Consider the following 16,230-nt stretch of genomic DNA (forward strand, 5'->3'; position numbering starts at 1 on the left):
GTGAAGATGTCCCTACTCATGGCAGAGGGGGGTGGGTTGCAACCTGAGCAGCTTTTGCAACGGATTTGTGGTGTCTCTGCACCCCTGTGCAGTTGTATGGTGTGGCTGTGGTTGGCTGCAGGATGCTGGAGGAGGAGCTGAGGGCAAAACTGCAGGAGCAAGAGGCCCGGCGGGACCGGTCGCGAGCCCAGATGCTGAAGAACGAGGAGCTCCTCTTTGAGATTGAGAACAGAATCGACCGCCTCCTCTTGCGTGTGCGCGGCATCACCGTGCCCGGTCAGGTAGCCCCCCAGCGCTGGGTGGCGCAGTGACACAGCGCGGTGACACTTAGTGCAGCCACCGTCACCCCAGGTGGCTCATTTTGCCCACCAAGGTTGTTCTCTCTGTCTCCAGGATGACTCTCTCCTGTCCCTGGGGGTGGAGGGGAAGCTCCAGTACCTGGCCCAGAAGTGGCAGTACCTGGAGCAGCGGGCAGCCCACCTGCCCCCTGAGTGCAAGATCCTGGACGAGAGCAGCGAGGTACGTGGGGTGTCCATCCCTGCTGGGGTCTTCGGGGACCCGCGCCAGGAGGCTCCTCCTGATGGCCCGTCCCAAGTGAGGAGAATGGCGGTGGCCCCATGGAGCAGCTCAGCTCCAGGTGGCAGTGGGCACTGCAGGGTGCTGTTCCCAGGGGATCATCAAGGGCATCCCTTGGGTTGTAACACCCACCTCCCCTTCAACAATTAACCCAGGGTGTCTTTCACAGATTTTCGTGAAGGCCAGGGATTTTCTGGAGAAGAAAATGTCAAGCGATCCTCGGAACGTGATGGTTTCCTTTGAGGAGAGAGACAGCAGCGATGACGGTAGGAGAGCTTAGCGGGGACGTGTCCCACGGCGACTGGAGTCAGCTGATCGGAGCCAGCGCAGCGAGAGCCAGAGCCGGCGAGGTTCAGTCGACTACGAGGTTTAGCCGAGATTAGAAAGCCCAGAGGGAAACGTACAGGGACAGCGCGACTCCCGGCGGTCCCGATCCCCCCGAAGCCCCGGTAGCCATTGCGAGAGAGCGGCTGACGTGGCGGGGGGCGTTCCCACGGTGACGGCGACCACACCTCCTCCCCTTGCCTTGAAAAAACCTTTGGGAGGGCACCGACTAGCCGCTGACCACCAGGTGCAGAGAGGAGCAACCAGCTGGCGCAGCGGGTGTGGCAGCTGGCGCAGCGGGTGTGGCAGCTGGCGCAGCGGGTGTGGCAGCTGGCGCAGCGGGGTGCAGAGAGCACTTGTTGTTTGTCATTCCCACCGACTTATTGCCAGCGTCCCAGACCGCTGATGACCATGGTCGCCTCCAGAAGGAGAGCATGTCTCAAAAAGACTGTGGCAACGCAGACTGAAGTTCTGTCCCAAACGGTGGCTGTTCAGGTCTCCGGCTGCAAGGAGTGCCAGAGCCTGCTGCTGCCGGAGGAGGGAGGCCAGCACTCTGCTTGTGTGAGGTGTGAGCAGGTGCAAGATCTGCTCGACATGGTTGTGAAGCTTAAGGAGGAGGTTGAGACGCTGAGGTCCATCAGGGAGTGCGAAAGGGACATCGACTGGTGGAGTAACACCCTTACGTGCCGGTCGGAAAGGCCCCAGGGAGGTACCCCCGAAAAGGAGACGGACCTCCTGCCCTCCCGGACAGAGGCGGAGGTCCTGAGACAGCCCCACCCTTGTCGCTGTCGGGCAGAGGTAAATGACCTAAAAGAAGATGAGGGTTGGAAGCTTATTCCAGTTCGGCATCACGGGCAGCCCCCCTCCCTGCCTGATTTGCCTCCCCAGGTGCCCCTCCGTAATAGGTTTGAGGCCCTGGATCTTGAAGAAGAGGTAGGTGAGGAGGTGGTGCCAAACCTGCCTACAAGATCACATAGGAAGAGGCGGTTGACTACACAACTGAAGACTACCTCTGATAAGAAAGATAGAAGGGTGATTGTAATAGGAAATTCCGTTCTGAAAGGAACAGAGGGCCCAATATGCAGGGTTGACCCTCATCTTAGGGAAGTCTGTAGTCTACCTGGAGCCCGGATCAAGGACGTTGCTAGAGAGCTCCCCAGACTGGTGCACCCGACAGACTACTACCCGCTGCTGGTCTTCCAGACAGATGGGGAGGAAGTTGCTTCCCGTAGTCTGAGGGGAATGAAGAATGACTTCAAGGTCTTGGGAAGGATGGTGAAAGACTCAGGGGCTCAAGTGATCTTCTCTTCACTCCTTCCCTCTTCAAGTGACGATGTGGGGTGGAATGGGAAAATTCAATCTCTAAATGGTTGGCTCCAAGACTGGTGCTACAGGCAGGGCTTTGGTTTTTTTGATAATGGCTGGTTTTATAAGACTCGAGTCCAGACAGTGTTATGCAGGAAAGACTTATCTCGCAGAGGCAAAAGGATGCTGGGGCAGGAATTAGCTGGGCTCATTTGGAGAGCTTTAAACTAGGCTCGAAGGGGGATGGGGTTGTAGTTGGGCTTGCCCCAGTGGGGCAGCATTCTAAAACAGATGAGGACCGGGTGGCCTCCTGTGCCCCTAGGGAGAAATTGGTGTGCTCTGCTCGCTCCCTGAAATGCCTGTACACCAATGCGCGCAGCATGGGGAATAAGCAGGAGGAGTTAGAATCCTATGTTCGGTCGGGAGATTATGATCTGGTGGCAATTACAGAAACGTGGTGGGACAGTTCACATGACTGGAATGTGGTCATGGATGGCTACGCCCTTTTCAGGAAAGACAGGCCAGCCAGGCGTGGTGGTGGAGCTGCTCTCTATGTGAGAGAGCAACTGCAATGTACTAAATTCTGCCCAGGAGCGGATGAGGAACGAGTTGAGAGTGTATGGGTCAGGATCAAGGGACAGACTGGCGGGGGTGATACTGTTGTAGGTGTCTATTACAGGCCACCAGATCAGGCTGAGGAAGTTGATGAGGCCTTCTATGCGCAGCTGAGAGTGGCCTCACAGTCACAGGCCCTGGTTGTTGTGGGTGATTTTAACTTCCCTGATGTTTGCTGGAAGGACCATTCAGCCAGCCAGCCACAGTCCAGGAGGTTCCTCCAGCGCATTGATGATAACTTCCTCATGCAGATGGTGGAGGAGCCGACCAGGAGAGGTGCACTGCTGGATCTCATCCTCACTAACAAGGAGGGTCTGGTCGAAGCAGTAAAGGTTGAGGGCTGCCTGGGTTGCAGTGACCACGAGATGGTGGAGTTCAGCATCTCGTGTGGCAGGAACAGAATAGCAAGTAGAATTGCAACCCTGGACTTTGGCAGGGCTAATTTCGGCCTTTTCAAGCAATTGCTGGGGGAAATCCCATGGGCAAAACTGCTTGAAGGAAAAGGGGCCCAAGAGAGCTGGATTGCATTCAGAGATTGCTTCTTCCGTGCTCAGGATCAGAGCATCCCCACACGTAGGAAGTCGAGGAAGGGAGCCAGAAGGCCTGCGTGGTTGAATAGGGATCTGTTGGGTATGCTCAAGCAGAAGAGGCGAGTTTACAGGTCATGGAAGCAGGGACTGGCCACTTGGGAGGAATATAAGGCTGCTGTTAGAGGATGCAGGAAGGCAGCTAGGGTAGCCAAGGCCTCCTTATAATTACAGCTGGCGAGAGGGGTCAAGGACAGCAAGAAGAACTTTTTCAAATACATAGCAGATAAAACTAATACCAGAGGCAATGTAGGCCCACTGATGAATGAGGTGGGTGCCCTGGTGGCAGAAGACACAGAGAAGGCAGAATTGCTGAATGCCTTCTTTGCCTCTGTCTACTCCGCTGGAGGCTGTCCTGGGGAACCCTGTACCCCTGAGACCCCGGATGAAGCCAGGTTAATGGAGGAGTTTGCTTTAGTCGATGAGGACTGGGTTAGGGAACAATTAAGTAGTCTGGACGTCCATAAATCCATGGGTCCAGATGGGATGCACCCGCGGGTGCTGAGGGAGCTGGCTGAGGTCATTGCTAGACCGCTATCCATCATTTTTGCCAAGTCTTGGGAAACGGGAGAGGTGCCCGAGGATTGGAGGAAAGCAAATGTCACTCCAGTCTTTAAAAAGGGCAAGAAGGAGGACCCGGGTAATTATAGACCGGTCAGCCTCACCTCTGTCCCTGGGAAAGTAATGGAACAGCTTATCCTTGGTGTCATCTCAAGGCACATCAGGGATAAGAGGGTCATTAGGGGCAGCCAGCATGGCTTTACCAAGGGTAAGTCACGCTTGACCAACCTCATAGCCTTCTATGAGAATGTAACAAGGTGGATGGATGATGGCAGAGCGGTGGATGTGGTCTACCTTGACTTCAGTAAAGCCTTTGACACAGTCCCTCACAGCATCCTCACAGCTAAATTGAGGAGGTGTCGTCTAGACAAGAGAGTAGTGAGGTGGGTTGCAAACTGGCTTAAAGAGAGAAGCCAGAGAGTGGTGGTCAATGGTGCGGAGTCCAGTTGGAGGCCAGTATCTAGTGGAGTGCCTCGGGTCAGTACTGGGGCCAATATTATTCAATATATTCATTAATGATTTAGACGAGGGAATTGAGTGTGCTATCGGCAAGTTTGCTGATGACACTAAGCTGGGAGTAGTGGCTGACACGCCAGAAGGCTGTGCTGCCATCCAGAGACCTGGACAGGCTGGAGAGTTGGGCGGGGGATAACCTGATGGAATTTAACAAGGGAAAGTGTAGAGTCCTGCATCTGGGCAGGAACAATCCCAAGTTCCAGTATTTCCAGTATAGGTTGGGGCATGACCTATTAGAGAGCAGTGTAGGGGAAAGGGACCTGGGGGTCCTGGTGGACAACAGGATGACCATGAGCCAGCACTGTGCCCTTGTGGCCAGGAAGGCCAATGGCATCCTTGGGTGTATTACAAGGGGGGTGGTCAGTAGATCGAGAGAGGTCCTCCGTCCCCTCTACTCCGCCCTGGTGAGACCCCATCTGGAATATTGTGTCCAGTTCTGGGCCCCTCAGTTCAAGAAGGACAGGGAACTGCTGGAGAGGGTCCAGCGTAGGGCAACAAAGATGATTAAGGGAGTGGAGCATCTCCCTTATGAAGAAAGGCTGAGGGAGCTGGGGCTCTTTAGTTTGGAGAAGAGGAGACTGAGGGGTGACCTTATTAATGTTTATAAATATATAAAGGGTGAGTGCCACGAGGATGGAGTCAGGCTCTTCTCAGTGGCAAACAATGATAGGACAAGGGGTAATGGGATCAAGCTGGAACACAAGAGGTTCCACTTAAATTTGAGAAAGAACTTCTTCTCAGTGAGGGTAACAAAGCACTGGAACAGGCTACCCAGGGAGGTTGTGGAGTCTCCTTCCCTGGAGACATTCAAAGCCCGCCTGGACACATTCCTGTGCGACCTCACCTAGGCGTTCCTGCTCCAGCAGGGGGATTGGACTAGATGATCTTTTGAGGTCCCTTCCAATCCCAAACATACTGTGATACTGTGACTGTCCCTGCCCCTGCCTGTTGGGATTTGTGACCATCCTGGCCTGTCTCTCCCTGTCCCAGCAGAGCCCAGCCCATGAGTTCTCTCCAGACCTTGGGGCTGTCTCCAAGGCTTTGAGCATGGGTGGTGCTTTTAGGTGGGGATGTGGGAGCATGACGGCAGCCGGTGGGGTGGTGAGCATCGGACCACAGAAGGAACAAGAAAAGATGCTGTGGGGCAAGGAGGGAGAGCCTTGTCTTCAAAATCACCTGGTTGCTAAGAATAACCAGTGCTGGGGTCTGTCTGTGGCCTCTTCCCATTGGATACTCTTGGAGGAGCCACTGAGTTTCTGAGCTTGCCACCTGTTTTGAATGAAGCTGGAGCTGCGTCCAGCACCGCGTGGCTCCAGACCTTTCTGGGAAGCCCCAGCAGCTGGGGATGGGCCACAGCAGCGGCACTGCCAGGCCCTGCAGGTCAGCCTGGGATGCTGGGCAGGAAGAGCCAGGGCTTGGCAGGAAAGCTCCCTGTGATGTCACCAGCCCTCCAAAACGTGCTGGCTCTCCCTGGTGACACCGGCACAGCGGAGGTGTTAACTCTTTGTTTCTCCTTTGTATTCTCCCAAGATCCCCAACGTCACACCCCGGGACTTGTTCTTGGAGGGGTACGTCAAAGACAGTCTTTTTGTGCCACCATCAGCGACTCATCCAGATGACCTCAAGAACAGAACCACGACAGCGGGGACCTCAGCAGAAGACAACACTTGGAGAGGGGTTAGGGAGTTCAACTTGAGAATTCAACTATCGCCTCCATGTTGTCCGTATGGCAGGTGAAGGGAACATAGAGCATTTATGAAGATGTTCCTAAAACTTGCTAATTCCTTAAACCCTGACAATTTTTGTGTAGCTGTAGTGTATTGCCATTGTGAAACCTACTACATTGAAACTGGGTCCATCTTTTTGAAACACCCGCTAAATACACCATCAGTTCAAGTCTGACTACGCAGACCAGTCCTACACAACCCAACAAAGCGATGACTTCAGAGCATCTTCCGTAGGTGATGAACCGCACATCAACACTAACAAAAGCATCCATCCCGAAGAAGGCATCACGGAACACAATTCCCAGAGTAAATAACACAAGGTTTGCATCAGCATCTTTCAAGCCAATGTAACAAGTGCCATTTGCTTTCACGCTGCTAGATGGCCCCCAAAACACAGAAATCTGTCATGATCTAAACCCTTTGGAGCTGCTCCGTCCTGCAGCATCGTGGGAGGTGCTGTTCATCTCGGCACCTTGTGATCTTGGGGAGTTTTTGATGCCTTGAGGTGCTGGAGCATGTCCAGAGAAGAGCAAGAGAGCTGGTGAGGGGCTGGAGCACAAGGGTGATGGGAGCGGCTGAGGGACCTGGGGGGTTCAGCTGGAGAACAGGAGCTGAGGGGAGACCTTCTGATCTCTGAACTGCCTGAAAGGAGCTTGGAGCCAGGGGGGTCGGGCTCTGCTCCCCAGGAACAAGTTACGATTTAAAAGGTGCCTGCTCATGTCCAATTGCATTTCCCACGGATGGCAGATCTCAAACGCAGGTGTCCTGTGGCTTTCTGGAGTATTTTCTAATAAATAAGAACTGAACCAGCAGCCTGTTTCCCTGCACACCAGCTGTAATAATGTGAATAATACTGATTTCTCTGTTACTGAGCTGGAAAAACGACAGCGCCTGTCTGTACGGGGATATAGCGGAAGATTTGGCAAGGAGCTTAGTTAAATGTAAATACGCTCAAGTGACTTGCACCTGTCTGTAAAAAAGCACACACATCACACTCATTGTTTTACTGACCTTGTGTGCTTGACGAGCAGAACCTCTGTGTTAGATACCATAGGCCTGTGAGGAACCCCAGGCACCTCATCACTATGGCTGAGATTCCTGCTCTGTTGTGAGAAAGAGCAGGAGGCTGCACCTGCCTGAAGCCTTGAAACACAGGTGAGCTCAGCAGCTCAGAGCTCCCAGCAGGGCTGAACTGACCAGCGCCTGCGTCCCTGCCGGTGTCACCTCTGCTGGGAGCTCCCGTGAGGCTCCGGAGATCCCCCGGTAGAGAGGGAACTAAAATGAAGCTCGCTCTTTGCAACACACCCGTGGCCTCTGGCTCTTCTTGCGACGTGCCTGCGGATGTGCACACACTGTCTGGACAAATGTCTCGAATTTATACCAAACCTTTCTAAAAAGGCACAAAAGTTTTACAAAAGCCTACAAGTGACGGAACCATTGAAACCAACAGCACACCTCCCAGACTGCGCTTTTGAAAAGCAGAGAGTCTGTATATTGATTAAGACGGAGGCAGCCATATACTTGCAATTATTTCAAATTCATTTTAGGAAACGCCAGCGTGTTGCAGAGGCCGTTTGTAATATTTTGAGGTGTTCCCCAGCCTTTCAGTGGCCGGCAGCGGACCCAGGTTGAGAACGTGAGCTGTCAGCACCTTCTGGTTCCAGAGCCAGGCGGCGCATCCGGTCGTGGTACAGCCTTCGCCAGCAGGGAACCGCGGTTCTGCTCCAAGTCGCCTGCTGCTGGTTGGTCTTCCCCGCCACCTCTCGGGCAGCATCCAAGGTGTAGTCCCAGCTGACGTCCTCAAACTGGAACACCAGCACTAGGGCTGGAGAATTTATCACCATCCTGAAGGAGGGAAGGAAAAGCTGTGAAAGCACCAATACCATTAACCCAGGGCTTAGTGCCTGCAGGCACTTCAACAGCTCTGAGATGACCTGCACTTGTTTAAGGGAGCAGGAACAATTAACCCCATCGGTGGTGCTGCACATTGTAACCCAACCTCTGTGTGAGCTCTGTGGGGCTCTTTTCATTCAGCTCTATAATAAATTTAGTTGCAAGATGATTAGGATGAAAACTTGCAGCAGTAGAGTGAGCTAGATCAGTGCAATGCCAAAAGAAACTGGAGACACCATATTATTAGGGACGTTCAATGTAAATTGGAGGGGTGGAGCGGGCCTGGCTGGGATGGAGTTTACTTCATAGCAGCCCATATTTTGCTGTGGTTCAGAGCTGTGACCAAAACACCAGCATTTTAGCCATTGCTTATGCAGAAGCTGGGAACCACCTTCACTTCAGAGGTGCAGATGTGAGGACACCTGGGAGAACTTTCCACTGTTGGCTTTTACAAAGAGGCAGTAAGGCAGGGAACAGGTAGAGGCTTTGTCAGGCCTTGGCTCGAGTCCCCAACCTGCTAAGAAATTTGGGTGCTCAATTCAACTTTACAGTTGGTCCATAGAATCTTTTAAGCTGGAAAAAACCATTAAGATCATGAAGTCGACCATAAACTCGGCACTGCCGAGTCCACCGCTGAGCCACAACCTGAGGTGCCACATCTTTAAAATACCTTCGGGGATGGGGACTCCACCGCTTGCCCGGGCAGCCAGTTCCTCTGTGTGTCTTAAGTTGGATAGAAATGGGAAATTGTCAATTGCTGGATGGAGTAAGCAAATCTATTTTTAGCCACTGCTAACAAAACCAAGTTATTAAAGCAGTCAACAAGCAGTAGAGCCTTTTAAAGCTTATTTGTGAGAAGGAAAAATGCTTAATTCCTTAAATTACCAAGTTATCTACCTAGTTTAGTTCAGAGACGACAGCTGCCCTCACCAACCTGTTTTCTGACACGTGGACAGAAGAGATGGGGCCCCCGCTGGTTTCGGCCGTCAGCACTTTCAGGCAGGTCCCAGTCAGGTAGTTAAATATACGGATGTTCCCGTCAGCGCAGCCGCTGATGACTCGGAGATAGAGGAGCTGCAGAGACACGACTTCCCTGGAAACACAACACGGCAGCGCTGGGACATCCATCGTGCTTTCCCGAGGAGACGCGATCAGCTCCCTCTTTTGTCCTGGAGGAGATGCAGAGCTCTGCCTCCATCAACAGCCTGAATAAAGAAGCTCATGGAGATATTTCGAAGGCCTGGTAGCGAAGTCCTTCATAATCCCTCCCTGCCCAAACCAACCAACCCAGCGCATCCTCAGAGCAGCCACTGTGGCTGTGGCCATCTGCCGTGTTTTAAATTGCATTTTTATGTCTAGGAAAGTAAAAGAAAATAGTATGACGGTACAGTTCTAATGAGTATTAGAAAATAACATAGTACACAGTTGGCAGGGTTCAGCATATAACTTGGCCACCTCTGACATAGACCATGTCTTCTCTTGACCAGGTAGCATGACACCCTCTTGCATACAGGTTATGATCCTTGAATTATTAGACTATGCCCTGCCATCCCTGTTCATGAACGAGTGGTTGCAATATGTGCATTTGAGGTTGTTATAGGTCTTAACTGACAAACACTGGTTATGATCACATAGTGCCTGACACTTTTAAAGATGAAGATCGTTGAATGTGGGGATATTTCAGATACTAAGCTTGATAATTAAGGCATTCTGTGTTTCTATAAGGAAGATGTGTTCTTTACAGACTTAGTAGATTGCTGAATACAACTCGAAACGCATCCGATTCCTGCTTTGGGTGGTGGAAAGCTACGAGGCATCTGCTCAGCTTTCCCAACATGCTCCATCCCAGGGCGCTCCCATCGGTGCTGCCTGTGACAAGGTGCCACTGGTCAAAGGACAAGCACTTCACTGGGCCTTGGTGCTCCTCTAATGTCTGCAAAATAAAAGAAATAGGTGTAACCCTCAGTAATCTAGATGTAAATACGCCAAGGTATCTCATGGCATTCACAATACCAGCCTCACGTACTATGTTGTAGTTTTATCAGGTGTTATTCTAATGTACCAATATACTCTGTGGATAACTGTTAGTTTTACAGTCACCAGAAATATTTCAGGCTTGCTGCTGATAATGAGCTGCTGGTGTGGAATTAACGTTAATTTTCCATCTTTATTTATGTGCTCAATAGATGCCACCACACCAAGGCCTTTATCATCCATTGAATACTCACCCAGGAGAGAAGAGACCCAATGGCCCTGACTGTAATGAAAGGGACAATCGCAAATGTAGCTCAGCTGGAGCTGGGAAATCCTGCATCTGAGATTGCTCTCAATTTGCAGCTAGATTGCTCTCAATTTGCAGATAGCAAGAGCTTCACTCCTCTCAGATGTGGACTAACACTGATTCTGGACACCTCCTAAGGTAATTAGCAGTCTCCAGCCTCAACCTTTAAAATGGAGAGCAGCCATCCAGCTACTTCAGCTGCATCAACTGTTACCAGTTGTGAAGGTTTCATATTTTAGGCTGACAGGTGAGACCCAACCCCAAGAGCTGTTGGTCAGACCCCAACCTCTTCCCAGGGTCTGAATGTTCCTGCAGGAGCGGGGGTGAACGTTTCTACAGGAATGATGGGGTCAGGCACAGCAAATCAAACCCTGCATTAAAATTGACAGTTGTTTGCAAACAAGTTTTGTATCATTTGCTTACAAATAAATCTGTGGTTTCTTTTACCAGTTTAGGCTGCCTTTGGTTTGGGGCTTTTTTTTTTTTAGGACATCTTTGGCAAGAACCAAAGGCTGTGATAAACTAGCACAGATTTTTAAACATTTAGCACAAAACGATCCACCTAAGAAGAAACTCACTTTGATCAGAGCGCCCGTATCCGCAGCCCAGACTCTGACCAGCCCTCACTCGCACCCGCTGACAACGCGGGCACCGTCGGTTCTGACCACCCAGACAGCGCTGCTGTGCTGCAGGGTCTGGAGACATCGCCCACTCCTCAGATTCCACACTGTTGGGAGCAAGGGGGAGAAAGGTCACAAATTAATAGTAAAGAAACCTCTGGCAAAGCTGCAAGCTGATACCATTTTCCCCGAGAGCTGGTGTGGCCTTATAGCCACAAAACCTTTAAAAGTGAATAAAAGCAGAAGTAACAAGAATTTATGCAGTGACACAGAGACCTTGCATGTGCACGTGGCCACAGCTTCGGCTGCTCTGGAATCAAAATGAGACGCTAAACTCCACCCTCCAGTTGATGCCCTTGCTCTATTCAGACGCTGCCCGTGTCACCCGTCACACCTCCAGCACTCTGCCCATCTCGCTGCTCCCGGCCTTTGTCTGGAAGCTCCTGGTCTCACCTTTTACCATCCCATCCCTGGCTCCCGACACGAGCTGCTCTTCGTGTAAATCCAAGCAGGTGACTGTCCCATAGTGACCATTGAAGACTTTCACACAAGCACCACTGTAGATATTCCAGCACCTACAAAGGACCAACCAAAACAGGAATACAACGATTAACTTGATTGATGGCTTATTCATTTAATTATTTCCTACTTAACAGGCCCAGCGTTTGTCCTCTACAGATTAGGCTAAAGCCAGGAGTCATTCCACTAAGGTGTCAGAGTATTTGGAATGATCAAGTCAGGATTAGTATTAATTTTTTACCAATATAATTTGTTCTACCTGCAGACTAGCTGGAAACACATGTCTAGATTCCACCTTAGGCACAGCTACCTCCAATTAACCTTAAAATGTAGAGCTTTGCAGATAAAATTGTTTCTTTAGTGGCTGCTGTCAATGTGATTCCTGTTGGCCTCGGAGAACACCAGCACCTGTTCAAACAAACATTTTGGAGCAGGGAAGAGCAGGGGGGTCAGAGCCTGAGTCACTGTAAACTCTTTCCCTTTTTAAGTGCTGCCTTTCATGAATTTCTGGTATTGCTGTGCCAGAGCCAGACAACCTGCTGTTCAGCTTTTACCCCTCCTTGTGATACTCTTGAGATGTAGAGATAAATAAGACGGAAGAGCTGAGCATCTCCTTGTCTGAGGGGGCAGTGTCTGCAAAGGAGCAGCTGTGCAGCGGGTACCAGGCTGTTAAACCTGCTCAGCCAAACTGTCACAGATAGACCCAGCCTTGCTGAACTCAGTGCTGACCTTAGCAAGGCCAGAATCTCACAGCAAGTGCCTATGGGAAACATCTGGTGTTTTGAGGCACTTTAGGAAGACCTGTGCGTCACCAGGCGAAACTGGAAAAGAGAAGCTGTCCTGTGTGAGTGGGGGTTGTTTCCTTATCTACTGTCCTTTCCTCGTTACTATAGCGAAAGTGAGGGAAGGAAGATTCCGAAGATGGGCTGGAAGGACTAAAGATGAATGTTTTCCTGGATATTCCAAGAGGCTGGTATCCCGTGGCACGGTCCCTGTGCTGCTCACCTGATGCTGAGATCAAAGCCTGTGCTGAGGACGAAGCCTTTGTTCTCATCGAGGAGCAGAGCTTTGCTCCCAGCACTACCAGAGAGCAGAGGCGGCACTTCTTTCGTCCCCGGCATGCCAAGGAACCGCACTTTTCGGTTTGCAGAGCCTACGGCTACCAGGTCACCACCACTGTAGTGGATTATTCTGCTCTGGTCTGATCTGGATAAGAAACAGCGACTGAGATGAGCTTTAGCCGGGTGACAAGGTACAACATGTCTAAGGTTGTGACAGGGATTTCTCTGATGCTTAATGGTCTTCACTGAGCAACCTGACACACAACACACTTAAATGGGTGAATCCTTTGCAGGGCACCACAGCCAAGGTCCCTAATTCTGCATATTCAAGATTGTATCTGGAGAATAAGCTCAATAGGTGCTGGAGCGAGTTGGGAGAAGGGAACAGAGCTGGTGAGGGGCTGGAGCACAAGGGTGATGGGAGCAGCTGAGGGACCTGGGGGGTTCAGCTGGAGAACAGGAGCTGAGGGGAGACCTTCTGATCTCTGAACTGCCTGAAAGGAGCTTGGAGCCAGGGGGGTCGGGCTCTGCTCCCCAGGAACAAGCGCCAGGAGCAGAGGAAACGGCCTCAAGTTGCACCAGGGGAGGTTGAGGTTGGATGTGGGGAACAATTCCTTCCCCAAAGGGCTGTGGGGCATTGGAACAGGCTGCCCAGGGCAGTGCTGGAGTCACCAGCCCTGGAGGGCTGGACAGAGGGAGATGAGGTTCTCAGGGACATGGGGCAGTGCTAGGGGTGGGTTAATGTTTGGACTCCGTGATCCTGAGGGTCTCTTCCAATCAAAACAATTCTGTAATTCTAAAACAGGGAGAGTGCTCTGCATCCTTTGTGATACACTGGGGATCACCAACCCTTAAGTCTTTAAAAATTCCCCTGCTATCTTTATTAAAAACTGGATTTGACACTGAGGATTTTTCAACACTGATGCTGAGGGACTCTCCCCTCCAGCCACACATTCCCACAGAAGGACCGCAGGGAACAGAACAGGTTTGCAGAAGCTGCTGTTGGGCCCTACAGGGTTAGTGCAGAGAGCAGCCAGGCAATCTACTCACTGGTCCATGAGGACACGAACACTGTAGGAGCCACAGAAGACATTTCTCTCTTCTAGTTGGATTGTGTCGGTTTTCAGATCACGATAGGCTTCCTGCAGATTGTCTTTCTCCTCCCGTCTTTTTCCTCTCTGTCCAAAGAGAAATAGGGAAAAGTAGCTCATGGAGGGAGGAATGTAGCATTATTCCACAGTATTACACATAAAGGCTTGGTCCCTACTATAGTGATGAGACCAGAGACAGAATGTGTTGGTAAGGAACACCCAGAGTGCAGGAGCTTCCTGCTTGGTGCAGAAACAAGGGTTGTTCCTTGGCAAAAACGCAAGGCCTGACACCTGCACCCTTGATTTCTGGGGAAAGTGCTGTGCCCTTGGGATGCTGCCCGGCCCTGCTCGCAGCCCTGGCCCCAAGGCTACGCCTGCGAGATGCATTAGGACAAGGCAGGATTTAGGGATGCAGGCTCCTGCTCGTGACAGAAGGTGCTGAGCAAGCTCTGGTCCTTAGAAGTTGCTCACGATGGTACAAACCAGAAGAACAAAGCAACTCCAAATTCACTGTCACATCTTCCAAGATGTGTCCTCCTTCTTCCTCAAATGCTGAAATGCGGGATCCATGGAAGGCAAACACCTTCCAACATACCTGCGGTTTACTTTCACAGTCATGGCCTTCAATGACATCCCCCTCTTCGTTTAACACTGGAACTGCCACATCGACTCTTTTGGCATAGGTTGGAACTGCTCTTCTGGGGCACAACCCCTGGAATGAACCGGCAGAGGCACCACAGTCACCGCAGAGCCCGAGCACACAGAGGACGCTGCTCACGGGTGGTGCTCCAGCATCTCCATGGGACGCTGAAGCCACACGCAAATCTGAACTGCACACACTGGTTTACTGTTCCTTAAGAGACCTGACTTGCATTTACCACCTTGTTGGTATATGACTTAACTTCTTGTGAAAAATCATTGCTCTTTCTTTTTTCCTCCAAAATCCAGTCTTGAGCTTCTAAGAACCTCCAAGACTTTTCCATTTCAACAGAAAAAAGTTTGAAAGTGCATCTCATCTCTGGTGAGCGCTCAGTTGGTTCAGAATCCAAACCCACTGAGATGAGAGGCTCTCGAAACATCTTCAGCAATACTTAAGTTTCATTTGTAATGCGCAAAACCTTACACGAAGCAGCCTTTAAATGCTGGCCCAGAGCTGAGATTTCAATGCTCTCTTCACAAATCAAAGCACACAAAGATCTCCTACTTTCTCTCTTTGGGGATTTACCTTTACACTTAGCTTGGTCTATGGCAAGTCTGTCCTAAGCATGACAGGCATTTCCTAGCAGTTCTGCTTTACTGTGTCCCAACCGCCAGCTGTGACTTCTCACAAAGTAATCTCATCTTTCCATCTTCCTTGGTGGAGCAAATAAAGCTCAGGGAGCTGTCACCAGCTCCTGGAAATACAGGATTTGCATTCCTGACCAAACCCTGTTTTCTTTGTTACAAGAGTGTTTCGATCCATTTTTAGAGTCGCAGGCTCTCTGAAGGTCAGTAAAGGCTCTTGCGTTGTGCTTACTGGTGACAGTATGAACATCTAACCTGGCTTAACTCTGCAGATGGAAGAACAGGACAAAGGTGGGAGGTGGCCTCTAGTAAAAGCATTTCCATCTAAGGGTTTGGGCAGTAGCAGAAAAACCCTCTTTTTAAAGCACATCATAATGGCAGAAGCCCAGGCATCATACCTGCAAATATAGGATCCCCTCCTGGACTATTTTATGACATGCACGTTCCTTCTTGACTTCTTTGGCCAGATAAGCCCAGAATTTATTCACAGATGCACATGCTTTGAGGGATTTTCGATCCAAAAGTCCTGAGGAATTAAAAGGACAGAATGGTCCACACTCGAGGCCATCCATGGCCCTTGGGGGAAACCACCCTTGGAAAAATGAGGGCAGCTTTACCAAAGATGTACAGGGACAGGTGAGGTGGCAGGCAGCTAATTAAGTTCTTGGACCCAAAGACATTAGAGGGTGACTGGTGGGCGGCAGGACCCACAGCCTCATCTCGACCAGTTAAGGGGCACAGCAGGCGAGTTCTCCTCTGCATCAGGACCCTCCCGGGGGAGGCACTCGGTGCTGTGGGGCCAGCAGCTCACTGCTGGTGGGTGACCACCTAGGAAACAGAGGAAATGACAGTTTTGTAAGCACTTGAGCTTCAGTGGCTATTAATGGTGCTGTTGTTAGCAGCGCACCGCAAGAGCTGGCTGATTTTCCTTAAACCCTTCACTATTGTACTGTTGAAAGGAAAACACTGGACACTCAGTGTCTTGCAGGACAATTCAAGCCAGCAAGGCTGGGGGGCAGAGGTGTGTGGGATGACAACTCTTCCCACTCCCCTTTGTCCCGAGGAGCAGGCAGGGGCTCCCGAACAGCCCGGAATCCCAGTTCTAGTCTGCAAACAAAAGCTCCCTCCCCAGAGGAGGGAGGGCTGTGTGCTGCTCCTCCCCACCGCCGGCCCTGCAGGGAAGGGCTCTGCTGACAGCCACCCAGGCTGCTGACAGGCGACACCTTCCTGCCTGGGCACAGTTGCTTGCAGTTTGTGTTAAATTCAGCCA

The 16,230-nt window shown here is 51.1% G+C and overlaps 1 protein-coding gene across 1 annotated transcript; it reads right to left on the bottom strand.

Moving 5' to 3' along the window:
• Window positions 1-7,758: 7,758 nt before the first annotated feature.
• On the bottom strand, window positions 7,759-15,823 carry LOC139829415 (F-box/WD repeat-containing protein 10-like). Its single transcript, XM_071816905.1, has 12 exons — window positions 15,578-15,823; window positions 15,359-15,486; window positions 14,902-14,935; window positions 14,272-14,501; window positions 13,636-13,763; window positions 12,538-12,730; window positions 12,326-12,345; window positions 11,459-11,580; window positions 11,051-11,112; window positions 9,895-10,031; window positions 9,039-9,197; window positions 7,759-8,056 (listed from the first exon to the last, which is right to left on the bottom strand). Exons 1-12 carry the CDS (start codon window positions 15,720-15,722, stop codon window positions 7,816-7,818), a joined length of 1,599 nt encoding a protein of 532 aa, XP_071673006.1. The 5' UTR covers window positions 15,723-15,823; the 3' UTR covers window positions 7,759-7,815.
• Window positions 15,824-16,230: the final 407 nt, after the last annotated feature.

Source organism: Patagioenas fasciata, chromosome 19 (assembly GCF_037038585.1).
Source record: "Patagioenas fasciata isolate bPatFas1 chromosome 19, bPatFas1.hap1, whole genome shotgun sequence".
Classification (NCBI taxonomy): domain Eukaryota; kingdom Metazoa; phylum Chordata; class Aves; order Columbiformes; family Columbidae; genus Patagioenas; species Patagioenas fasciata.

Bases quoted from the DNA above. Each gene is read 5' to 3' on its own strand.
- LOC139829415 (XM_071816905.1), bottom strand. From the start codon at position 15,722: ATGCAGAGGAGAACTCGCCTGCTGTGCCCCTTAACTGGTCGAGATGAG. The intron at 12,731-13,635 runs GTGAGTAGATTG...TTTCTTATCCAG, and splicing joins GTTCGTGTCCTCATGGACCA to ATCAGACCAGAGCAGAATAA. The intron at 8,057-9,038 runs GTTGGTGAGGGC...TCCCTCCTTCAG, and splicing joins GTCCACGTGTCAGAAAACAG to GATGGTGATAAATTCTCCAG.